The following is a 26256-nucleotide window of genomic DNA, read 5'->3' as shown; positions in this document are numbered from 1 at the left end:
CTCCCCAAAGTGACAAATGATTGCTCAAGCGGCGTGCAAAGGCGTTCAAAGGTCCAGCAGTGTTGGACAATTAAAGGGTCAGTGTGTTGGGGGGGGGGGGGGGGGGGTGTCCTCGGTTTCAAGATAAAATGCGCTGCAGGCTATCCCTACACAGTCATTAATTCTTAATTACAATATTTGAAAGAAAAGACAATTTGACTGACTGGCTAACAGTCCGGGATCGAGTCAACTAGAAGCCTAATGAGGACAGACACTATAGAAAAGTGAATGGACACTTCGAGGCCATATAGGGAGAACAATATTCAAGTTTGCCGTCTTGTGCCGAGTGAAAACGGATACCTATGCTAGTTCATCAACAGAGGACCTCCCCCACCCCCCTGAACAGATTGTGAGGCTTAACCGAGTGTTCACCCATTTCTGTCATATGAAGAAAAAAAAGGATTGAGACAAGCAGACCCATGTCTGTGTGTGTGTGTGTGTGTGTGTGTGTGTGTGTGTGTGTGTGTGTGTGTGTGTGTGTGTGTGTGTGCGTGTGTGAGGGCCACTCCACCATCCTACACACTGCTCCTTTAATCAAAGTGCTTGTGCGCTATCTAAATATTTGGAGCTGCGTGGAGCGGCAACAACAGATGAAAATGTGGTACATCTTTAGAACTCTGTCACTATTTACACAATACTACAGCCCGCTCCTCTTATGCCACCATCTTTTTTTTCACCATCAAAAGCTAATTACCTTTGCTGATTTGCATGAAAAACAACCATCGCGACCATCACAGTCATTTCTTACAATTCTGGATTTCCTGCCATAACATTGGATGAGCACAAAGAAACGCTCCGGGCTTTCGACACCATCATAACATCATTACCAGTGAAACTTTGGTCCAACAACATCAGTCAAATCTGTTTTGTTTTGTTTTTTTCTGTTCAATGGCGAGCATAAAATATTTTTTTGTGCACGTTTGAAATGCGTACACACAACAGAATTGCCTGGAAAGAAAATAAGAGATTGTTGCATATCAACATCATGACAGAAAGATGCTTCATGTATGGACATTCAACGACAAAGTAGCAAGCAAACAAACAAAGAGGAATTCTCACTTAAAAAAAGAATGCCCGAGTATATACTGTACTATAATTGCACTACTTCATAAACTGGACACTTATTTGCCCAAAGATTTAGGTGAACATGTCTAATATTGTGGGTAGAGACGGAGCGGAAAAATGTCAAGGAGTAATCATGGAAAATCAGCAAGTGTGATATCCCTGAATTTAAAGGGAGGGTGCAGCCTCCATGTAATATTTGAGAGAAGCTTTTCATTATGTTGCCACCAGGATATTTTTCTGCACAATGTTGAGTGTCCTGTGTTGAAACTGAACAGTGCGGCGCTGCCCCCGACGCTGAACCATCCCAGGGGCGCTGCGGGTCACTGACGAGAGTTGGGCTCTGACTATTTTCCATTAAGCGGAAGTGTCTCAACAAGCAAAATGCTTCCCATTTGTAAGAAGAATCTGAAAAAGATTTCAGTGATTTCTGAGGACCACAAAACTCTGCTGAAAATGTGCCTCCTCAGAAAAATATCCTCCAAGCAGGCCCTTTATCCCCCCCCCAACCCCCCACACAACCCCAAGCCTGTTTTTGCGACACACGAGTACTGTGCATTAGGTGCCATCCAGCTGCAGACTGATAAACTCCTGCATACACTTCCTGTACTGCATCTCAGTGGGGCTGTTGGCGTTATATTGACCTGTCTGGCTGTAGGGGCCCTCCGCCTCGCGCATCTCCTCGTTCATCTTGGCCAATCGCAGCCTGTGGAGCAAGAAGAGAGGAACGCAAATGGCATTAGAAAGATTCTTATCAGTGATCAATAATGCCCTTTTCAGACAGCGCAGCTTTACGTATGAGAGCTGATTTTGACTGGCCAGCTGAAATATTGTGTCTATGTAAGCACCAAATGGTGAAGGAGATAAATGTGATCATATAGTGACACCTTGTGGTAGATTCATGCGACAAGGAAATTGGGAGGAGAAAATGTATGAGTGCACTAGATTGACTTGAGGGATGATGGTTGAGACTCATCCAGTTGTCCTTTTTCTACTTTGCTTGACCTCATTAGGGTTGCAGGTGAGCTGGAGCCTCTGCCCACTGACTTTGGGCAAGAGGCAGCTTACATTGGTCCGCCGGCCAATCATAGGGCACGGACATTTAACAACCATGCACGCTCGTATTCACACCTAAGGACAACGCAGAGTTTTAAAGGAGCCAACAGCACCGTGGTGGAGAGTTAGTCATCAGATCAGATCACCTGTACTATACACCCCATGATATAATCTCTCACTGTCAGAGTTTATTTAGTGACAACGATCAGCTCACAGTGAGACGCATCTCATTGCAATGATGAAGAGAGAAGCCAGCAAAAATGTGTGGTGACCATCAGCGTTAAACAAAAAGGATGCGATTTTTACTAAGCTAAAGCAAAAGATAAAGACTGCGGTGAAAGGACAAAACTCACAATGTAACAATGTCTGCATTAGCCGCTTCCACCGCGATGGCCAGCGGTGTTTTCTCCTCAATGTCTGCAGCGTTTTGATTGGCTCCTCTCTTCAAGAATAAACACACTTGCCTGAAAGTGAGACAAGGTAAATGGATGCTGTTCCAAAGTTTCGTTGACGAGACAAAGAGTGCCGATCACCGACCCTGTGCGTCCCAGCATGGTGGCGTGGTGCAGAGGTCCTCGACCTTGAGCATCCTGCTGATTTACATTGGCCGCGTTTTGGAGCAAAAACTCGCAGGTCACCAATGAGCCCTGGAATGAAACATGAATGAAACACTGAATTTGTTAAGAAAAAATAGATGTACAGTATATGTTATGCATAGCGATATCTCTCTATGTACACACACACACACACAGTTTTTATTTATTTATTTACTAATTCAGACTGAAATTGTAGTTCAATGACGTGGTGAAGCCTGCTTACCCCGTGCACTGCCATGATGAGCGGTGTTCTCTTGTCGTCTTCGGTGTTGACCCAGTTGACTTGGGCTCCGTGGGCCAGTGCCTCAGCCATGTCAGGTAGACTGCGGGCAAACGAAGCCCAGTAGAGCTGAAGACCTGAACTGTACTCCTTGGGCTCGTAGAACACGGTCTCCTTACAAGGTGATGGCGGCGGCAGTGTGGCTGGCATGGGCATGGGCGGAGGCTCAGCAACATCTTCAGAATAAAGGCAATAGATCGACATTCAGACTTTTCAAACTGAATGAATGATAGCATCATATGGCAGACAATTCTGTTTTCTAGCACATGGCAGACAATTCTGTTTTCTAGCACAAGTGTATTTCAAAAAAAAAAAAGTAAAGACAGAAGGGGGTTTTAAAGCAAATCTCTCTGTATATGAAAACATGCCAGCTCCTAAACACACTTTGGACAATCAAAAGCCAAATTTCAGATGACACAACCACTACAGACAACACCAACAATTGCATATTTGTGAAAGTCGAAACCACCTCTAAATGTTTTTGCTTTCTTAAATACCCATGTTCGTGTTAATATGGCTTTAGTTTCAGTTAGAATCGATGGTTCAGTTTATGCGAGAACTGCATTTAATTGTTTTTACCTGCATCGGCCAAACTACTATTAGAGGGAGTGGTGGCCAGCAGTTCCCTGCTGCCATCAGCACTATGCTGGATTCCACTGTCGGCGCTTTTGACTGCAAAGAAAGAAAAAGACCATCAATAAGGAACACGGATGTAAAACAACCTGAAAAATTATATTTGATGAATTTTGAATTTCGTAACTTAGAATAGTTAGAATACCCAGCATATTTTGTTGTCTCTGTTTTTAAGACAGACTCAAGTATTGCCGCAATAAAAAAATGTTTGTTGAATAATATTATGACTATGAATCCTATTTTGACATTTGCAAGTTTATGTGCTAAATTATCACCGACATCTTGTGTTAGGATTGCTGCCTACGAATAAAACTGTGTACATTATTCTTGACGTTATAATTATTAACATGTAGTGTCAAGATGAGATGTGTGAGGACAGATTCCAACAATCAGGTTTCTAGATCACATCAACATAAAGACACCGTGTATATTAATCAGCGAACCACAACCGTGTGTGAGCATCATTCCCTCCCCCGGGAAAAAGACAACATGGAATAATTCTCTTCCCGCAAAGAAATCCTCGATTAGTAGAGTCTGGGTGAAGGAGGAGAAGGCGAGAGGATGAAGGGTTGTTAGGATCACAGCCTCCAATTTAGCGAGAGTCAAATGGGCAGATGGGATGGAGAAGCAGGCCAGACATTAACAACACTGAATACTTACTGCTCCTGAGCTTGGAGGAGTTGTCAAAGTAGGAGAAGAGTGAATGAAGCTCGTCAGGACAGAAGAGAGAGTCCCGCCGGGCCTCCGAGCCACTGGCAACAGCTACGCAAGGAATTTGGGGAATGGGATGTTGGGTAGCACAGGTTGTAGGGGGGCAGGTAGGGGTGGGAACGGCGATTCGAGGAAGGCGGGTGGAGCAGGTATTAGTCCAGTAGCAAAGGACAGCCGGGGGAGGGGGGCGGGGAGACAAAATGTGACAACGAACGAGAGAGAGAGGAGAATGAGAGAAAGAGCGAAGGCAGACATAGTTAAGAGTAGCTGCTCGGCTGACACTGGAGGAGACAGACTCGAAAGAGGCAATGGGAGGCAAACAGAGCTGAGACATATGCTGTTCACGGAGAACATACACTATGCCAAAAGGCTCGTTCACAGCAGTGCAGAAAAAGCACACCGAGCGCAGGGGAATGGGACAGGCTGCGATGAGGGAAGGAAGAGTGACTCTAAAGATGTGGTGCTCGTGTCATCATTTCTCTCACCCGCAAACACTAAAATCGCCAAGTTTGACAAAAGGCTTCAGACACACGTGCTAATACGCGGCCTCCAAGTATCAGTTGGCGCTTTCAACTGATGGTTCCACTGACCTGACTGTCCAGATGCGTTGGAACCGGGTCGCAGTTTGGGGGTGGGCGGCGGCGGTCTAGGGGGCAGGTGCTCGGAGCTGCTGCTCAGTCTCTTCTCCTGTTTGCTGAGGGACACCACCTTGCTCCGAAGCTCCTCATCAGACGGCCTGTGCACGAACCTGCGATCCACATACTTGGCTTTGATGTAGGTCTCCACTTCATGTCTGGGAAAATAAAAAGGAGAATAGCAAATGAGTCACTTTTGAATCTCTCAAAAGTTGTTTTCAAAACTAGAGGTGTGTGCTGTATTGCCAGTTAATAGTGACCCATAAATGTTATCCAAATATGCTCCCTGAGGAACTTTGATCAGCATAATCTTTATGTCTTAAAGAATTAGTTAAATCAAAATATTGAAACTAAATGAGCATGGGATTATCTTTGATCTTGTTTAAAAAATATGCATGCAAAAATCTGTCCCAAGTCAAGGTATACCTTGGGTCTCCTGGCTGTGGTTTTCTCGCTCCCAATTCCTCTCGCCGAGCCTCATATATCTGGTTAATAACTCCGTTTCCAAGTTCACACATTAGCTGCAAAAGATGGGTTAAAAGAGAAAGAAGGAGAACACACTTTTGAGTTGAACGGATCCTGCAAGCACTTGTTAAACATCATGAAATGAGAAAGAAAGAAAGAAAACTTGATTGAAAATAAATGCAAAGTAGTTAATGCAAAGTAGGAACAGTGTATGTTGGAAGGGTATTGTGCATTTGTTTGTGAACATTAACTCTAAAATACCTTAAGCAGTTCTGGCTCCCATGAATCCAAAGTCAGCGACCGGACCTTTGAGAAATGAACTCCCAGACTCCTGCACATGAAGAAAAATTGACACCAAGTGGATTACCTCTGGTCATTCGTTGAAAGTTCATTGCTGTGAGGTCTAACGCTGCTAAAAAATACTGTGACATGATGCTTTAAAACTGCTCATTTTGTTCCCATTAATAACAGTTGTAATCAAGTAAATGGGCCCTCTGCAAACGACATCTTTTGGTATGACTAAGTTTTCTTTTTGGCGTCATTCACTCCAGAAAAACTTAACATTTGTGTATCGTGATATTTTTACCTGTGAATTCCAGAGCATTGAATACAAAGGGTGATGCCGAGATTGATGCTGGCCCAGCGTGGATCTGGCTGGCCGCAGTCACAGCAACAAGCGTTGCCCGGGATGGCGATGACTTTCTGCAGGGCGCTCTCCCCTTTTAGCGATCTCTCCTTGGGTTCCCCACCCGAGTCTAAGCTCCCCGTTGATGTGGAAGATTTCCTGTCCAGCTTCTGTGGCGGTCACACAGCAAAGAAACAGCTTTTTTGAATTTGTATTTGTTGAAATGGTCCTCGCCGAATCATGACACTTCAAAATTGTTGGTACACAAATGAACACACAATTAGGCAAATATCACACGCTACGATGACGATTATCTTAAATTTGAGAAATGCAGAGGAGTCAATAAAATGTGTTGTTGATATTATTCCAACATATTTTCCATTCCACCCAACGTCAGCCGTATGTGTTTTTAAAAATGTTTTATCTTCCATCCAAACAGTCCGCCTTGTGTGTGTGTGTGTGTGGGAGGGGGTTACCTCAGCGTCATCTCCCTTGTCGCGGAAGGCAGTGGCGATGCTGTTCTGGACTGCTTTGATCCACGCCTGTCGCAACTTCTCAGAGTCTGCTTGCATCATGCAGCTCCTGTTGGGAAAACAAGAGACGCACAACTACTCCCTGCTTCGTGTGTGTGTGTATCTTGTCTTGTGGTAGGATGTTGGTACATTACTACTTTTCTATATTCCTGTGCTCATTAACATTGACAGGCTAACTAGTTGTGCCTCACCAGTTAATGTGGCAGTGCTGTCTTTGTGTGCAGTGCATTTTGTTGTGTGCACTTACTTGGTGGGTGACACCACCTCGAAACAAAAGCGGCGCTCCAAATCTTCACAGTGTTTGACCGTACAAAGCCTCAAGTCTTCCACGACCACCGTTGGGTTGTCCTGGGGCGACATCAAAAGCAGTGGGTATTTCAAAATTTTCACTTTCAGTTGATAAAGTGTGCCTGGGTGAACCCATAAAAGTCACATGCAGCAATTTGACCATGTGTCAAACTATGACCCTGATGCTATCATTCAAAAGGATCAGCGTTATTCCCCTTCACAAGAAACCTATAAGGTGAAAAATGTGACCGGTCACGCAAATAAATAGTCTGTTTGGAATGGCAGGTAACATCGACTTAGTGCTTAAACATTCCGTTATTCTCTAAAAATGAGCAACAGACATGCAAGTCTACTCAATGAGGTTGGCCGAAAGGGAGTCACTTGGCATACCTTGAATTTCTTCTGGTAAACCAGCTGATTGTTTTGGATGGAGAACCACCGTCTGAAAAGTGATCACAAGACTGTTAGCAGGGCAAAATCCATACTTCTGTTTGGGTTGCTCTGTTTTTAAAAACAATGGCAAATTAATTTCAATATTGTTCGGGTTACTTTGGTCCTCAAATGATCCATAATCAATGTTCATTCCCCCCCAAAAAATCAAGCCTGGTCTCACATCCCTGATTCCCGACTTGCTTATATATCCATATTCGTGTGATTTGAATTGGTCCCGTCATACCGATTCCATGTCTTGAAGGCATTGCTGGCCCTCTTAAAAAGATAACCCTCCATGGCGATGCCGTTCTCTGCATCCACGTTGTATTCCAACTTGGTGTCGTCATTAGAGAAGTCCTACACAAGACAGGGGGAATGATGAATAAAATGCAATGCAAATTAAGAAAATAAAACACAACAATAGGACATAATCGGGGGAAACACTCTGGTAGAACTGATTGCTTTTCAGGTGATGAGTGAGTCTGCACTACCAAAGACACCCAAAAGGCGTATTGAGTTGAAAGTGACCCCTTATTGTTCAGTGGTGTTGATGGTCACACCGACCCCAACACACAAACATCTTGTTTTAAAGTTGAAGTCGAAAATGTCATGTCTCAATTTGATCCCTTTTATTTGCCTTCAAATGCACCCTTTTTCTCTCTGAGGTGTGAAACAAGTATACCTTAGCCCCACATTTTTGGGGCCCAATTACACATCTGAAGATGGCATACAAATGACAGAACCAAATTCACACTGTTTCAGTCGTTGTTATTGCTTTGCAACTCATGGCACAGTCAGCTGCAGTCAAACAAAACAATTGGCTGTGTAGGCAAGGGTTCGTATGACTTCAACTACCTCAGTGCTCTATTGTTACACAGTGATAAAAACCCCGCTTCATGCGCTTCAAATGACACTGAACACTGGCATGCATGCATTGTGTGTGACTACGTGTATCCTTGAGGACTCGGTTTACATCAAGGGCAAGCGACCTGTCAACCCATCACGGCTAGGGCAAGCTACACAATTCATGGACAGAAGTAAACCTGGCCATGACATCTCCCTGAGGTTAACACTTGGGGGGGTATGGAGTTGGTTTCCCCTCTGCAGCGTCCATACCACCTTGGAAGATTTTCTTCCTGTTGTTGCAGCAAGTACCCATAATCAGGGATTTCTGACAAAATGTGCGGTTTGAAGTGTGACTAGTGTATATCATCGACTCTCTCAATTTATATCGAGTCCACACAGTGAGTGGTGAAGTTGCTGGAACCTAGTTCCATGAAAGTAACCCATAACACGCGCAGGAGTGAATATCATGGTCCGCATGACACACAAGAGGACAACTGAGGTTTATTATTGGGTGCACAACAAAGGGCCTGAAAAGGAAGGCAAAGGGAAAAGACCTACATACATTCAACCTGTCAGCTCTTGCTTAAGATGAGACACAAACTCTGCAGGTGGACCATCACTGAAAGGTAAAGTTGGGCTGAATGAGGAGGCTACTCAAAAAGTAACTCAAGTTTGAGCCACGTACACACATACTAAGATGCGCACAGCACTAATTATTGAGACGAACAAAATAAAGGCATGAAGTGCAACACTGTTGCTGACTTCAATCCAATGACATGGCTTCACAACAGCATGGCAAAAACCAATGAAGCATCACAACAAAAACATGTCGCCAAATGAAGACAAGATCAGGTGGAGCGCTCGTAAATGAAAGGGCAGTCGTGGGTGCAATCGTGTACACAAACACCGCAATGCAGTCTGGGTTGGTTAGTATGACCAAGGTGAGAAGATGAAGATGAGCGAAATGTTACATGAGAAAAAAATGTCAATCAGAAATCAATGCGGTGATACTACGTACGGAGGATGACCTCCAAGCACAAAAGTTTCGGTGGTCTGAGTCCAACTCCGTCATCTCCTAAATGTCACACAGCAAAAAGAAAAGAAACATGTACTTCTCGGCCCAATTAAAGATTTGTAGATAGAAGAGAAAATCCAAGCTGAATGTAAGACAAAACCAAATATATCAACAGTCATGGACGCATGCAGGCTCACAATCAAATATGCACAAAGATGTACACAAATGCACACCGCAGCCCGACTCACCAGATACCAAACATAGTGGAAACGACTGAAAATCTTCATTTTTAACAATCCTGTCAAGTTTGGACAATCTTTTGCAAAACCCTCATGGGCTCAAGAAGTCTTCAGCATCGAAAGCCTTTTTTGCAGTGGAGCATCTCTATGCAGCATAGCCATTCCTGAAACAAATATAACTCCTCCTTTGGCTGTGTGTGTGTGTCTATCAAAAGCCTGTGCCAACCACTGCTACTGATCCTCCTCTTGAGGCCTTATGCTGTGAAGGTCACCTGTGTGCCTGTTTGTGTGTTTCTGTGTGTGTGTGTGTGTGTGTGTTGGAGATCCGATATTAAAGGGGGCAGTGCCAAACAGCCCAGTCATCAAACATTTATATGCTATTGAGGTTAGCGGCCACACACTCAGCCTTTCGTACGAGCTGTGGAAAGCCCTCATGAAAGCAGCCATCCTCTTTCTCCCCTGTGGCCATCGTGTCATGGATGAGTAATGCACACAGTGCCAATGAATCAGAAAATAGTGGAAGTCCCTTTTAAGAACTTTTGATTATTGAAGTCTGTGGAAATAAAACAAAATCATGTGGCTAGCGATAAATATAATATATTGCAGCAGGTATGCACGAATTGTTTAAAGTGGAAGTCAACTCAAAAATGTTCTTTATATTCACATGTTCTATGCGGCCCCACTAGTCGAAACACGGTATTCGGATTAATATTGTGTTTGTGGAATATGAAGTAGGCAGCAAAACCTGTCCACCCGCTTTTGTCCATCTCAGTGGTTGGCCATTTTGCTACTTGCTGCTAACTGAAAATGGTATCATAGATGCTCATGGCTCAAATAACGAATCACGCCTCACCTGTTTTCTGAGTTTGGACATTCCAAGCTGAGCTGTGATTGGTTGTTAGTTACCTAAGCCCTGAGCAACTGTAATGTCATTTTCAGTCGACGGCTAGTGACAAAATGGTCGCCTCCTGAGATGGATAAAAACATATTGTGTAGAACATGTTGTAAAGAAAAATTTTATCTGTAGAAGAAAATGTCCTAATATAACACATAAATCAATTTTGGTGATAAAATGATACAATTATGAATTACAGAAATGTTCTGTTGATGCTTGTGGTCTACTAAGAAACAAATAGTCATTTTAGTCTATGGAAAGGGAGCCAATGTGAGGAAAAAGGTGACCAAACATTGCTTACCTGCAAAGCAGCCTGAACCAAGAAGAAGAGATAGAGGAAAAAGAGGATCGGACATTTGGTTAGGAGGGTAGAGGCAGTGAGTGTTGGCAGACGGACATCATTTAAAACAGGAGGACGAGGAGGAACGAGGTGTTAGGGTACAAACATGACCTTGCAGAAGCAGAAAGAGTGGACATGCAAACAACACATCATTCCTAACTGGGCACATTTCATTGATGGCGCAATTATTTGACTGCTGTTTCGGTTACTTAAGTCTATAGTTGAATGAAATCACGGCGTCTCGTTTGACACTAATCTGTACCTTTTGCTGGATGGTGGAGTGTTTTTGCTCCATGTCCCGCTTCTCTTTGGCAGCATCCACAACCAGCTGGTCCAACTGCAAAGGACAACAAACAGATTAGTCAGGCATGCTAAACCACCTGGTCACACTCTAAAAACAAACAATGTAAGATCTCACAAATATGTCAAAGATATTTTTCACAGCTAATTTCCTAATGCTCAATACAAAACAGCTGAAAATAATTGCAATGGAAAACAGACGCTTCATATTCCCTTGAGATTCTTCAGATTTGAATATGAACTAGATAGGAGAATCCCTCTTCGACAAACAAAACCGACCCGTCAGCAACGGTGTCATCTTGTGTGAAATCAGGTGGGAAATGAATGATTCTCTTCAACCCTGCCTGTCGACATCATTTCACAGAAAGAAACAAATGTCTGCTTTCATAAAGAATGCCACAAATGTGCCAGTTTGCCTCAAGGCGTTGAGGTTCAAGTCTATTCATAATTTGTTGCCACAATGCGACCTAAATCAGAAGGCAAGACAAAAATAAAATCCTTCTCAATAAGGGGGCAAAATTAACAAAAGGTGAAAAGGTGAAATGTGAGACAAAAGTATTGTTTGACAGCGGTCACTAATACCTTGTTTCTTTCACATAAATGCTGACACAAAAATATTTTCTTTCATTTAGAGTGTTTTTTTTTTTGTTTATCGTTCAGAGGTTTTAGATGAAAATAAAAATAACTTTTTGGCAAACAGTCCACTTTACAAACATAGGAGAATAGAACAACCATTTCCCTCAGGAAGGCCATCCTAAAGTTACACTTAAAAGGGAAAGTCAAGTCAAAAATGGGCTTTACAATAATATGTTCTATGCTTGCCCACTAGTCTAAACACCGAATTCTGATTATTAGGTTTGTGGAATATGAACTGGCAGCAATATCAACCCATTTTTATTTGGCTAAAACTCGGGAAACAGGTGAGCCGTGCCTGGCCGTTTCGGAGTCATTTACAGTCGACAGCAAGTGGCAAAATGTGACCGCCCCTGCGTTGGAAACAAACAGATGGATTTTACAGTTTAAATTCTTATTCCATCAGAATACCATTTGTAGACTAGTTGGGGAGCATAGAACATATTTTTGTTAAGAACATTTTTTTGAATTGACCTGACCCCTTTTAATATGACAAAGCCGTGATACAATGCCATACAGTGTTGTTCATTTCGTGGAAGATATTAAATACTAGGAGCTTTTTAAAAAGAAAAAAAAAGAAAAAAGAAAAAAAAGATGCTTTGTTTTTGGGGGAGATTAGCCTTTCGCTTTGTTTGGGCAGGAAATGGGTGGACGGCAGAGCAGCAGTATGATAGCATCAGATGGGAAATATGTTCCTGCTGTCACAACCATAACAACAAGTCCAGTCCAGTCCAGTCCAGATTGTCTATCTACATACATTTCATTCAAATGTGTTTGAGGCTCCCTCCATAGTTTGAGAGAGTGACTTGCCTAAAAAGTCCAATATTTTATGGTTGCAAACGAACCATTCTCATAATGACAACGCTGAATTCAACCACTATGCCGCCATCTGTACATACAAGTATTACTGCTTTGGCCATAGTAAGACGTCAGATAGATTCACTCGTGCCGTATCTTCCCCCATCCACAATAACATAAATAAAATTAACCGGACCACTTTTTTTTGTTTGTACTGTAATTTTCCTGCCCTTAGTCATACATTGACAACAGACCTGTTGACAGCTCCTCCACACCTCCCTGCACAGCCGCTGCACTTTCTTCAGCTTCATGATGGACGAAGAGTTAATCGTCGTATCCTTGCTTCACTGTTTAGATGCTGATTCTCCCCCCCTTGTCACTTTTACGCAGATCGCAGCTTTCCAGATTCACTCAGCGGGGTTACACTTCATGGTCGAGTTGTTCCTCTCCCAATTTTCCTCTTCTGTCCTTTGACTGTCGAAGCCACGTGTTTCCATATGTGCCTCTTCCTTCTGTGTCCATCACTGTGGAAGATTATACTCCGCCTCTCATCCTGTCCTAAATATGTCTCAACAAAAGCTTCTTTTTGCCTGATACAGTTCTCTCTTGTGAAGGATGGTTCCAATTTCAGTACATGAGAGCTAAAAAACCACACTTGTCTCACCGCTCCAGTTCCGAGGAATGTTGTTTGAACTCTTCAGAATTCCCTCAAAAGTAAGCCTTCGCTCTCGTTCCCACAAAAACACTCTTTTGTCCGTGCACTGCTTCATTCTTCTCTAACTCCCCTAATTTAAAAAAAAAAAAAAAAAGATATTTCATTTAGATTTTTCTTTTCCTGATGTAGCCTCAGAACCATCCGCTAACAATCCATAAAACTTCAACAGGATCCTTGGGTTTCTACGCCGCATTCTCTCAGCTGTGTCGAAACTCTAGTGGGACTGACGGTGGGAAAATACATCTCAAGCCTTCTAGCTGCCTTCTTCCTCATTCTACTGATATCACCATCTCAAAGTCACAAATGGGCTAAGAGGGAGGGCTGTTTATCATAGGATGTGCACAGATTCACTTCACAGAGAACAATGTATTCAAATAATGCCACTACAAACTAAGGACCGCATGTTTTCAAGAACCCAAATACAGTCTCCGTCTCAGAGACAAATCCAAATGAGTCTATGAACAGAAATGCCATTATAATCAAACTACGCTTCCCCCCTCCCCCAAAAACCATAAGAATGAATGTTGATCCACTGCAGGGAAATGGAATGTAAACATTTTTTACCGTGAGTCTGCTGCTTCACTCAGGATAACTCCAAGTTTGCATGTGATCTGTTGTACACACTGTTGATGTACCCGTTTTAAGTTTAAGAATAAGAATATAACATTAAACTTCCGTCTACTTCCGCACCTCTGCGGACAACGATATAAGCCATGTTGCTATTTTCATCCATTGCTATCCCCAGTAATTAATATACAGCTGAGGCAGCAGAACAATTTGTGGAGCGGTAGGGGTGCACAGTGCTCAGGGGTGAACATCCAAAAAAGAGGGCAACCAGGCTCAAAAATGAAATACATCTCACTTTGATGTAACTATGCTACTGATAAGCAACCCATGCTGAGATAGGCATTATCGCACCATGAGGGTTGTGAAAACATACGCGATGAAAGGAGCAAAATAGGGTTTGGCGGTGTCTTCCCTTGCCTCTGGAGCTAAGTATACTTGTACCTAAGGCGCACGAGTATTGTATGTACCACATGTACCGGTACATATGCCTGTAAATTTGTGTGTGAATTTCTGGCATGCTGTACCTGTCCTCCAAGCTGTTTCATTAGAGGCTGTAACTCACTGAAGAGGTCATAGCCTTGGTGGAAAAAAGTCAGGTGGGCATACATGAAGGACAGCATCTGTGGTGGGGGCAGTCATTATCCATTGAGCAAAACAAGCGGAGTCTCTCTGGATCACGAAACGGTTGAGGGTCCTGTACTCACAGATTTGAGGATTTCCGATCTTCTCTTGGACTGTAGCACGTTAATCTGCCAAAAAAAAATAAAACCATAAATATTGAGCCGATATTGAGTGGTGATGGAGGCCACAATAAGGTTAACACAAATGTTTTTTTAATACTGACACCAGGGGGAGCTCTGTATGACGGCAGATGATACTGGCGTCACAAGCTGCTGCCAATTTTTGCCTCAAGCCTTGTCTAGGTTTCACTGCCTATCTGCTTTCCTAACAATGTATGTTTCGTTAAATGGGCGTGCCAAGCCACAGAAGGATAATGCTACCGAGTAGAGAATTGAAGTGCGATTATTGTTTCATGACTCGATATTGCTTGTAAGTCTTCTCCAAACTCAGTCTGATCTCCAAATAACAGCTGCAAGTGGACTGCAACCTGAAAAGACATGAACATCCTTGACTAATTTATTGGTGCACCAAGCATCCGATGCGCTGCACACTCTCTCTGCTGCATGTTTACGACATCAAAGGAATGAAATGATTTCTTCCTATTGTATGACACTCATTTCTGCTTGAGTGGCGTCTCCAAAAGTTTACCAAGGTTTTTGGTTAAAAAAAAAAAGTCTCATAAGTCAAGCAATACATGGAGCTCAATGCATCATCGTAGGCGTTTGAAAATCTTGTTAGCTCAGTGAGAAGCTAAGGGATTAAATGGACTCTCTATTTGGCCTCTTTGTGTGTGTGATGAAAACTATAGAACGAGAAATGAAACTTATTATGACATTGGACAGTAATGAATGTGGTTTGGAAATTTTCAAATTCGTCATTAGTATCGCATGCTTCATTTCAGGGTTATGAAGTTTCGATACCTGCAAATTAGTAGAGATTGGTATTCCGGACCAATTTGCACAACAGAAAAATGTCTAACGCAACAGGCTCACAGCACCTCTCTTCCTCCATCTTGGATGTCACTTTTCAATGTGCAAACATATTAGTACTCAATGCCACAAAAAGAGCACAAAAGCAACATTTCAAGTCTTAACCGTTTCCTACAAGATCCAGAAGCGGAATTTTTCTTTCTGCTGCGACAGCAGCTTGCCAGATAAATTTCCAACATTCAGACACAATGGCAAGAAAACCAGTCAGAGCTAAACTTCATCTTCGAAGAGAAATCATGGAATGAACCAAAGGAGCTCATTACAGAAATGTATTTTCCACATCTGATTTCTTTTTTTTCTTTTTTTTTTTGCTTTGGATTCTTCCCTCTGAGGCTTTTTGGATAAGTGTGACATATGCAATAATTTTACTTGAAATGTGGCTGTGAGGCTTTCCGGGTGTTGTACTCATTCTATTGCTCCCTTCCTCTTTTACTTATTCTTCACTATTTTTACTCAAGTATAGGAATAATTGGATGCATGTATCCATCCCCATGCCATATTTTAAGCATTATTTCTCACTAGTAATAGTCCAAACTACAACTTCAGCGAAATGAATCCCCATCATGCGGTAGAGTGCATTATTTTGTATTTAGTGGGATCAAACACATCTGAGGCTCATTCTTCCGTGTCCTAACATCAGCAAGTTAAACCCTGACTCAGCACATTAAGCTTTCGGCTCAAATCTATGACTGCTTGTACAGCATTTTTAGAACGTCTGGTTAAGGAGATATGCATGCCTCGATTTATTTGTGTCCTTTTGAGAAAAAAAAAAATCTCCTCAGAGACCTTCAAAAAATATATACTGATTATTAAATGAACTGAAATTGTGTAATATGATTCTTTAATTAACTGGAAGAAAAACTTAAAAACAACGGACAAATAGCCAGTGCATTTTAAAACTATATGCCGGCATCTTGCTTTCAACACAAAGTGACGACCAGTGAAATACGATTGATACGACACTTTTTCCTTTCAGAGAAAAATATGTTAACAAATGATTTCGATTGTAGATGGATTAACATGCCACTGTACCTGCAAAACATAGTCGAGAACGATGTGTCGGAAGCACTTGCGAGTGGCGGTAAGGATGTTGGTAGCCTCTTCCACTTCGTGCTGCTTGTTGCGGGGAGCCTGGGCATTTTTGATCAGCGCTGCATCCTTTTCTTCACTCACCTTGTCAAACTGCTTCTTGGCTTCTTTAAATTTACGTAGGTCACTGGCAATTGGATCGGGTGGAAAGACGGGTAGAGTTTTAGGTGGTTTTGCCAAGGTGTCGAAAGACAATGGCAAGTGAAAGTAAAACTTGAAAAGAAGCCAAGTTGTCATTGATTTTAACCCGACGGTTAAACAGATTTAAAAATTCGCGAAGGGACCATGCAGTCCTTCATGAGGCTAATGAAGCCGCATGTCTAAGAGTGTCTGCAGTGCACACACTTTAAACATTCTCGTGTCTCACCTTTGCTTTCTCATGTCTTTGGGTTTAGAGAGATTAAGTCATATTTGAATCCTGTAAGGCAGTGGGTAATTATGGAGAAACGCACTTCCCTGCTCTATCTGAGTAGGCATGTGACTACTGATGTGGGTGTTAAGTCCTGGTGAGCCAGGGGCAAAAAAAAGGCTAATTCCTAAAAATCTAATTAATCTGGGTTAAGATCTCCTGCTTCTTCAAAGTACAAGCCCATCTGGAGTGCTATATTTGGAAATAAGACTCCGTAGAAAAACACTTAAGGTAAATAATTTTGGACCCATCATCCACTCTAAAAGTATACTTTCTAACCTCTCATATTATTTCCGACTTGGCTGCAGAATGCAAAATAATTGATCGCCATTTCTGACATAAATGATCATTCTTTTAATACTCACTCTTTTACAAATGTTTGAAGCTGGGTCTTGATTGATCTCTGGGCCTGATCGAATAGTATCTGCACAGTAAAAGATCATTTCATTGACATGAACAACGGTTGCATTAAACAGTTCTCTAAGAGAGTCCCGAAGAGCAAAGTATGCATTTATTTGGCAGGTGACAAGATGCTTGGCAAGTAGTGGTGCTCCGATCATAAAACCCTGATCGGAACAGTGCTATTGGCAAGTCATTTGCACTTCTGTATGACTTACAAAACATTTTTGTTCATTGTGACACACAAGCACGTCACTGTTATTATGGATTCTATGCAATTTGGAAAGTAGAGAGGACAATACGAGCAGTGTGGCTAGTAGATGCTACCAATGTCAAACAGAGCACTGTTTGAGATCATGTGCTTTAAAAAGATCGCTGAGTGGCAACAAACACTCATGAGAATCAGCTGACGTGACCGGCGTTTCCTCAACAGACTCACACTCATCCTCAACTGTTGATCAATTTAGAAGAACAGACTTAAAGAACTTGGCCACCTATTTGAAAATATACTGTGTTGAATAATAGTGGTGGCACGGTGGACAACTGGCTAGCATGTCGGCCTCGCAGCGCAGAGGTGCAGGATTCGATTCCGGCTCCGGCCTTCCTGTGTGGAGTTTGCATGCTGTCCCCATGCCTGCGTGGGTTTTCTCCGGGTACTCTGGTTTCCTCCCACATTCCAAAAACATGCATGGCAGGTTAATGGAACACTCTAAATTGTCCCTAGGTGTGATTGTGAGCGCGGGTGATTGTTCGTCTAAGTGTGCTCGGTGATTGGCTGGCAGTTCAGGGTGTACCCTCGTGAGGATAAGCAGATGGATGAATGGATGGATGAATGGATCATGGCTGATTATCCATTTCTAGAATGTGCTGAAGTCTTGACATGCCCATGAAAATCTGATGCAGTTTCAGACTGTGAGACCAGATGCGTTTTGTCTTCAGCCAGCTGTCAACAGGGAATTCTAACACATCCCGTTTCACATGGATTAACCTACCGTATGATAGTTGATCATCTCCTGAAGGCTTTCTGCAAACTTGGAAAGACTGGACTGTGGAGAGAAAAGAGAGACAAACGTCAGTATAAAATAAGTCAGTAAAAGATGACATAAAAAGCAGGAATACATTGGCAATTCTGAAACATCGCTAGGGCTCAATCAAATGCAAACTTCATCATATTACATGACTAACAGAGTCTGTGTTCAAAAAGAAAAGGAATAAACACTGTGCTTTTGGGAGCGAAAGAAAATATATATGTACACACACACACACACAAATACATGTATAAATAAACACATGCACACACCTACACATCCCTTTCCAAATGCAAGATTTTTGTGATGTAAAAAATGATACCAAAATAAAACATTAAAACTTTTTCTAGCATTAATGTGACCTATAATTGAATTGAAGAAAAAAATCAAGGGGAAGTAAAATAACTGAAATGTGGTTGCACGCCCTCTTATAACTTGTCTGTGTTCAAAATTTACAAATCACAATCAACCTCATGTTAAATGAAAGTAAGCACACACCTGCCAACATTAAAAGTGGGTCCAATTGTTAACGTGAAATAATTGTACTATCAGGCGTTGCCGACATCGTTTTTGCTTCTAGCAGAAGCCTACAGGTTTCGTGCTAAGGCATACTGCCATTTTGAACTGTTCATAATTCCTTCCACAGCCCCAAAGCATGACAGTGGCACCCCCAGGCATCACTGCAGGTAAGGTGCTCTTTTGGTGATGAGCAGTACTCTCTGTGCCAAACTTACCTTACCTATTGGAATCATAGCCTCGTAGCTCAACCTTGATTTAATTTCTAACACGTGACTGAAACGTGACTGGGTAATTCCGAATACAACCAAATTAGAGTTAGAACACAAAAGAGGCATGAGTCAGATTTGTATTCACCTCGATGACTTCATCTTTGGTAGATTGCAGGGCAAGCTCCCGGATCCCGTTGACAAACTGTTTGTTGGCAGCATTGTAAGCTTTCCCAGCATCTATCATCCCGATACACAACTTCACCAGCTAAAGAAAGATAACATCAAGAAAGCATGAAAATGGGGTATAATTTTAGAATAATAATAATGTGGTGTCAAGTATGAGTCCAAAACATTGTTAGCGTCTTCTTAATAAAAAGGAATTTGTTTTGTTTCCCTTCTGAGTCACTTGGGGGGGAACAGAGATAATTTCAGGTTATGTAAACGTAAACAGAGCTTGGCTATACACCATTCTCTCCCACAGAGATATCTGAGCCAAAATGAAGCAAACAAAAATAAGCCACTTCAACTGTCAAGGTCTGAAAGAAACAATCATTCATCCATTTTCTGTGCCAATTAACAGCTTGCTTTGTTCTTATATTAACATAAGATGCATGAAATTGTTATATAATGTTATGACTTTTGTCTTTCTCTTTGTTGGGTTCATCCATCCATTTTTAACTGTTTAAGGGTCAAGAAGAGCTGGAGCCTGTCCAAGGTGACTGTGAGTGAGAGGCAGAGTACACTGCCCGATATTTGAATGTAGTCCTGCAAAGTTTTGCAAACTCTCCTCCTCGCTCAACTCCTTCTGCCAACTACAAGCTATTGTATTTCAAAGAGCACACTCAGATCTGACTGACTGTGTAGGGAGTTGTACATTTTCCGCAAGCCCATTTTCCGCATTTTCCGCAAGCCCGATTGTAGAGTCCCTTAGTCAAAGCAAGTTGATAAGAACTGTTAAAATAATGGAAGGAGCTCTGCAAGCATATAATACATTGTCAATAATAGGACACATTCACAATGAAAGCAACTGCGTGAACACATTCACGGCTCGACACACTGGCGAGTGGCGACAATATGAGAGGGGGTTAAAAATAAACAGAATAGTTAACAGGGAGAAAATGTAAGTGCCTCGGGAGAATTTACGAACAATTATGGGAATGTAATCCTTTTTTATTGTCTTGTTTTAAGTGTGTTACGACATGTGTATGTGTAGCTGTTTCAAGTCTCCGCCCTTCAACACACACACACACACAAGCACACACGGGCGAGTACTAACAGACACTCCCACTCTCCAGTCAATCCTTCCTCTTTATAGCAAGAAGGGAAGTGAAGGCTGCACTGAGTCACAGAGGTGGAGTTTTGAGGAGGGGAGGAAGAGGAGGAAGAGGAGGAAGAGGAGGGTGAGGACACGATTAAGTCCAGGAACAATGAACATGAATAGTTTAGGCCCAAGGTCTTTCCCTCACTGAGTAAACATAGGCTCTGCTCAGCTTGGAGAACAGATTAAGTTGCTAAAAACTGTATGGGGATGACACAAAACCACACAATATGGAGAATTAGAGCCAAACTGAAAAGGTAAAAAAAAAAAAAATAGTAAAATGACAAGTGTTGTTATTACAATGGCGCTGATTAAAACAAAGGAAGTCATTTTTGGGAGGAAAATTGCCCTTCAAAAACAGATTTTTCTTTGTTCTCATGTGTTATGTGCTCCCCAATGTTCTGGATTTCAAGCTAAAAGATTGAAGGAATGTGCAGTTGCACAGTCATTTGATAGTTTGGGATTTCTTATGTTCAGGCACGTATTTTTTGTATACAAAATACTTTTTACATTCAAAGAATTGATGAAAGACTTGATTCAATGAATTGATGAAAATATTCAAGAACTCTTGGTGGTACTCACTTTGTCGAGTTTCGATTCCAACTCACACACATCCCCCTCCACGTCCTCTATGGTCGCTCTGCAGAGGAGAAATACAAGATTTGAAAAGAAATGTTGGTTTGGCTCACCACTTACTGATCAGCTGTGATAGATTGGGACTTAATAGAAATGTTAAACATTGCAATGTGAAAAACATTATGGGAGAGACTGTAATATACTACTTTTGTTTTTGTTCACTTTTCTATCATCGGGTTATGTTGACGTGCATTATTTGTACTACTCGGTGTACCGCATTGCTTTTAAGAATTGCATGAAGTCAGCGATGGTCCTCTCAATTACATAAAAGCAGTCTTTGGGCGCTTGAGTGAAATTGGGCAGATTAAGAGCAACAAACTACTGTAACGGCATTGGAACATTTGCCAAACTCCCTGCAGCGGTTGTTTGTCCCTTTGAGTCACAGCAAAAACCGCCAACATCATCTCTGGCATCGTGTCAGAGCACCAGAGGCAATCTCATCTTGTGATCTGCTTTTACTAAAGAAACATTGGACATGCAGCTTTCAGAAAGAATAAAAACAGAATACAGTTAAGTACACAAAGCATAGTGCCCAACTGCATTGAAAGTGTTGCATTTCCCCAAGCTATCATTCAAATCAATCAAGTCAAAAAATGACTTATTCAACAAGACTACTCCTCTCTACAAAAATCCTTCTGCAGTTGACACACACTAAATGTCAACAGTTTGGGGCCAAAACATGCTGCGGCCGTTATTCGACCAAGGACAACATGACAATTACCTCAAAGCTTGTGAATGTACTGCGACCCAGGAATGTAGGCAAAACAGCTAGCACATGTATTTAATGTGGAAAAACATGCACCGGCAGCATGTGAAGCTGAGGTCTGCAGAGATTCCCAACCATACCTATTGCACCCGTCAAAACTTGCAAATAAATGTATTTGGCCGATTATGTTACATCATTACTTGCAAATATTAAGATGCACTGTAGCTCTAGCTATTATTAACCAATACAGAGAACATTTTTTTATACTACATTAATCAAAAGAAAAGTAGACACCAAGGACAAAAACTTATTTTTAATAGGTAACATTCTTGACAAGATATGGGCATATGAGACTACATTTCCTTGACTTTAAGTAATTACAGGGTAAATTTAAAAATACAATACAATACATATTTATTTAGATATCAATGAAATGTTTTGTGCCATGGGATAAGAAAACTCCAGATGTGGTGAATGCCATTGTTGAGCGGAATAACGCTGCTCAGAGCTGTTATGCCATTGTGGAGATTTGGGTGCAGGGCTCGAGATTAACTATTTTCACTGGTTGCACCATCTCCCCCCGCCTCCCTTTGGAGCACCAGCGCAAAAGTTAGTCGCAACCAAAATTTGGAGTGCATCACATTCAACACCATAGTTTCAATGTCAGTTTTGTTCTTAGCCATATCTGACTGCAGCACACGCATCTCCAAATCCAGGCACGCGAATATCTGGACCACAGCCAACCAGGGTGGCCACACCCTTCACTTTTTCCTGATTGGTTCAGACCACGATGTGCCTCATGTGGGTTGCAGAACAACCAAATGGAGGCTTTCAGAGTCACAAAGACTTTCTAACCCTAAACATCAAAAGGCTGGTCATGGCAGTACAACTTCTTATTTGTTTTAGCGTTTGTTTGTTTTTTTTTTACTGTTGAGAAATTGGTCTCAATCTAGATCGAGCCATGGGGTCGATGTCGATCAACTCCCCATAGCTGACGTTATTTATTGTTATGCTTTAGACTGCAAAGTAATTGAGACTGGATCAACAGTATCTCTGGTGTGTACTACTTTTTCCTTTTCCTTCAGAAAAGGATTACTCAACAGCCACTTCCACATAATTCTAAGCGATCATTATGCCCACTTCTACTGGGGACTCTGAGTCGAACAGACCAGTAGTCATCCAGTCTATGCACTAAATTTACCACTGTGCAATGACTGTTACAGTCCCTTCTAAAAGAATTGAAATAGAGAGAAAAACCTGTTCTTTCAGAAGTGTGTATCAAACTGGTCACCCTTTGCATTAATTAGACAAGCTTTCAAAAAGGTTGGTGACATGGAGCCTAATTCTTCATGCCAGTGAATTCAACAAAGACCCACCCGTAGCAGAGAAAAGGCAATATACTTAAGTACAAGCAGTGGTCAATCAACCTCTTTATTAGCGCAGATTTAGGACCCGGCTTCAGAGCTGTGACCTTGAAACATGTTTGGGTAACCGAATGAGCAAAGGAAGAAAGAGACGCTACACACCGTGCGCGGCACTAATGCTCTATGTTGATTATTTTTAAAAATCTGCAAAACGGATGCTCTTTAGAGAGTAACAGAGACAATTCATAAAGGTAATCATGTCTTCCTATGTCTGCCCATGTAGTTGTGTGTTATGTAATAGAGGCATTAACGGTGTCATCCAACATCATAATCTCCCTTTCGGGCTCATGGTTCTTTGCAAATCCAATTTTATTTTCATTTTCACAGTGTTATTTGGGTCCTCTAAGGACGGTGAAACCTCTTTTACACAGAGATCATGTGGAAGCATCAGAAGGTACACATTTACATTTTAAATACAACCCATCAAAGATGAGAAATGTCATATTCAAATTTCATACAGCAACACAATATCTCAATCAGTCAACGCCAGATGTCATAAATGAAATACTTTGTTGGACACCACTAATTGCTTTCAACACAACTGGGAAAACAAATACACTAAGGGTTGGTTTTTACAGGCAGTGTAAAATGACCTTTAGTGAACTTGGTAATAGTGAGATGCACTTGCAGAGGACACACTAGACTCAAGACAAAATATAACACCACTCAAGACAGATGTAATTAATATATTTTATAGCTTTTGACCATAAAACAGCATGTCATCAAATATATATTAAATACTTATCAACATTTAAGAGGGGCCAGTAGGGATATGTAGATATTTTTTTACATTTATTGACAAACGTATGCTTATCACAGCTTTATAAAGTGGCATCAATAAGCTTGCATCTGTATTTTGCTTTAAGTGCAAAACACTTTTGGCAAAACATCTGACGTCTGGCTCCAACACAGCCCAAAAAAAAAGTGTAATGAGAGCTGCCGCAAGGCACACAATTGCAAGTGACTTTGTTCTAATTTCATCACAATGAACTGAATTCGGTTTTGTGATATGATATGTGAGGTTACGTTTCCATTTTGGGAATATCATAGGTGAACCTGACACAAAAAGCCAGCAGCAGGTTAGTGTACGCACACTACACAGAATACAGTCTTCTGTCTACGACACTTGAACTTTTCTGTCCAAGACAAAACAAATGTGAAAACCAAGACATTGTGGTGAAAAAGCTAGCTAGTGAGGTTGACGCTAGGGCTAGATAAAGACTGAGATGTGGTTTGATGTAGTCTACAGCCCATCGAAAGGAAAAAAGCCAGCTTTGCAAACCACATGAGCAAGGAAAAGGCCAATTCAGCATTCAGGGAACGTTGAGGTCCCTGTTCTTACTGACGAGGTATTTCCTCACAAGGATGGTCCATCTTAAAACTGAGATATTTACACAATTGAGAAGAGAAAAAAAAGCTATGACATTCTTTTAAAAAACAGTGTGAGTGAGTCTCGTTCTGACTGTTACTTTCAATGAAGCATGATTTCGCAGTTTCCAACAATACTATTTAAAATGGAAACCAGACCCCCCCAGGCAGGTAGAATGAGACAAAAACAAAAATGTTTATTTCAATATAAAAGGGACGGACGGCAAAAGAGAAAGCAATATACACCGTGCTGCTTGTTTATGGATGATGTCGGAATTTTGTCTTGTTAAGTGTCAATTGTATCACTTTTGTTTAATTCATTGGCGACTTACATGCTGCAAATGCATATCCATATTATCGATTTTTAAGGGAGGTATGGGCTCTTATAAGTGTCCTGCCTAGTTAATTCTGTCCTATTCAATCTAGAACAAAAACAAGATACAAAAATGAATTATTTATATTTGCTAGGTGGAGAATAATAATGAGACCTGTACTTCGCTTTCTGCTGCCATGTTTTGAGCACCAAAGTTTGTCGGGCAGCCAGTAAAATCGAGTAAGCCTCTTGGGTTACGGCTAACTCAAGAGGCTGCCCCTGCGATGACCAATCAGCATCAACTAAAGTAACAGGCATGAGTCTTGGATCACAACAAGGCCAAAGCCCATCTTCCAAGACTGTAGCACCCCTGAAAAGAGAGACCTCCTGATTCTTCTCCCCTCATTGAAAGTGCTTCTGCTATAAGAGGCTGTAACTGGCGCCAAGACTGAGTTGTTGGTTGCCATGACAACGAAAATACAATTTATTTTAGGCTTGTTGTTTTGCAAAGTATTTTGTATTTCTATGTGAACTTTCATATATGTTTTTTCTTTGAATCCTGTGAATAGGTTATTTGGAATGTTTTGTTAAGAATCACTTCCGGGTCACGTGCCGTGGATAGCGAGGAATGAGAGAAAGATCGAGAAGACAACTTGAGAGAGAGAGAGAGAAAGAGAGAGACAGAACTACGATACCGTGTGGTCTATGTGATTTACTGTAATTTGATCTACTTTCGGTTTACCAAGGTGCACACGGTATGTCATTTTGTGTTTATTTATTTAATGTCCTGTTCAAGATATTTAATTTTGATTGTTGTTTGAAATATGTTTTAGTTTTCACGGTGTTCCACGAGTAAACGTTTTTGGACATCAGTACGAGGCGTCATCCTTGACCGGGGTAGATACAGAGGCTGTCAGGAGGTCAGGCTGTCATATGCACTCTGCTTGCAAAATGAGCTAGAAAAACAGGTTTGTCATGTCAATACAATTACCACAGTCACCAAAGTTGGCTCTTCAAGCGACCAAGTCAAAACATGAAGAGACCTTTCGGGTTGTGGACCCCGGTGACCCGCATCCGGGCAAGGGAAAACAATTATTTGTGTATTTTCACTACTTGCAGCAGGGCTCGTCTCCCCGCCCGAGAATAGGGGAGGTTCGTAATATACCGTCAATGCTGATTGGTGAAAGGAACTCCAGAGTATTACAGTGACAGAGCCTGTTGCAAAAAATAAACAACTCAATAAAAATAACCTCAACACTATAACTTGGTTATCGTGGACAGATATGTGGGGAATGGGGTGAGCGCATTGCTATGACGAAGATCCTGTAATTGTTTGAAAGTGGAGCAGCGATTCTTTGGAGAGGCGTCCTGCTGCTGTAGAACACACCAATGGAGGCTCGAGCAACATCACCAAAATAAAATTATGATTTAACAAGGCGCATCTACTCATGTTGTTGTAGTATTATATTTGCTCTTAAAAGGGGGATGAACATTTCAAGCAGTCTGATGACACTGTAGGCGATAC

General features: G+C 41.7%; 1 protein-coding gene across 4 annotated transcripts in view; it reads right to left on the bottom strand.

Annotated features, from left to right (window-relative positions):
• Positions 1 to 26256, bottom strand: part of LOC147202221 (arf-GAP with coiled-coil, ANK repeat and PH domain-containing protein 2-like) — a 34869-nt gene that overhangs the window by 3265 nt on the left and 5348 nt on the right. The window contains exons 2-24 of one of the 4 annotated variants that reach the window (XM_086116332.1): positions 20867 to 20924; positions 19112 to 19231; positions 18203 to 18256; positions 17177 to 17235; positions 16346 to 16529; positions 14408 to 14452; positions 14228 to 14323; positions 10953 to 11027; positions 10652 to 10663; positions 7600 to 7712; positions 7314 to 7365; positions 6883 to 6983; positions 6579 to 6684; positions 6064 to 6272; positions 5739 to 5808; positions 5439 to 5533; positions 4968 to 5170; positions 4327 to 4428; positions 3613 to 3705; positions 2977 to 3209; positions 2695 to 2804; positions 2511 to 2621; positions 1746 to 1807 (exon numbers count right to left, since the gene is read on the bottom strand). In XM_086116332.1, coding sequence (XP_085972458.1) covers positions 1746 to 1807; positions 2511 to 2621; positions 2695 to 2804; positions 2977 to 3209; positions 3613 to 3705; positions 4327 to 4428; positions 4968 to 5170; positions 5439 to 5533; positions 5739 to 5808; positions 6064 to 6272; positions 6579 to 6684; positions 6883 to 6983; positions 7314 to 7365; positions 7600 to 7712; positions 10652 to 10663; positions 10953 to 11027; positions 14228 to 14323; positions 14408 to 14452; positions 16346 to 16529; positions 17177 to 17235; positions 18203 to 18256; positions 19112 to 19231; positions 20867 to 20924 — 2363 coding nt within the window. Of the gene's footprint in view, positions 1 to 1745; positions 1808 to 2510; positions 2622 to 2694; positions 2805 to 2976; positions 3210 to 3612; positions 3706 to 4326; positions 4429 to 4967; positions 5171 to 5438; positions 5534 to 5738; positions 5809 to 6063; positions 6273 to 6578; positions 6685 to 6882; positions 6984 to 7313; positions 7366 to 7599; positions 7713 to 10651; positions 10664 to 10952; positions 11028 to 14227; positions 14324 to 14407; positions 14453 to 16345; positions 16530 to 17176; positions 17236 to 18202; positions 18257 to 19111; positions 19232 to 20866; positions 20925 to 26256 lie in introns of those variants that run through there. The other 3 variants (XR_015101442.1, XM_086116334.1, XM_086116333.1) reach the window with 3 other exon arrangements.

Source organism: Hippocampus guttulatus, chromosome 7 (genome assembly GCF_054856545.1).
Source record: "Hippocampus guttulatus isolate MCC_2025c chromosome 7, RoL_Hgut_1.0, whole genome shotgun sequence".
NCBI classification, from domain to species: domain Eukaryota; kingdom Metazoa; phylum Chordata; class Actinopteri; order Syngnathiformes; family Syngnathidae; genus Hippocampus; species Hippocampus guttulatus.
This window is presented reverse-complemented; position numbering and strand designations above follow the sequence as displayed.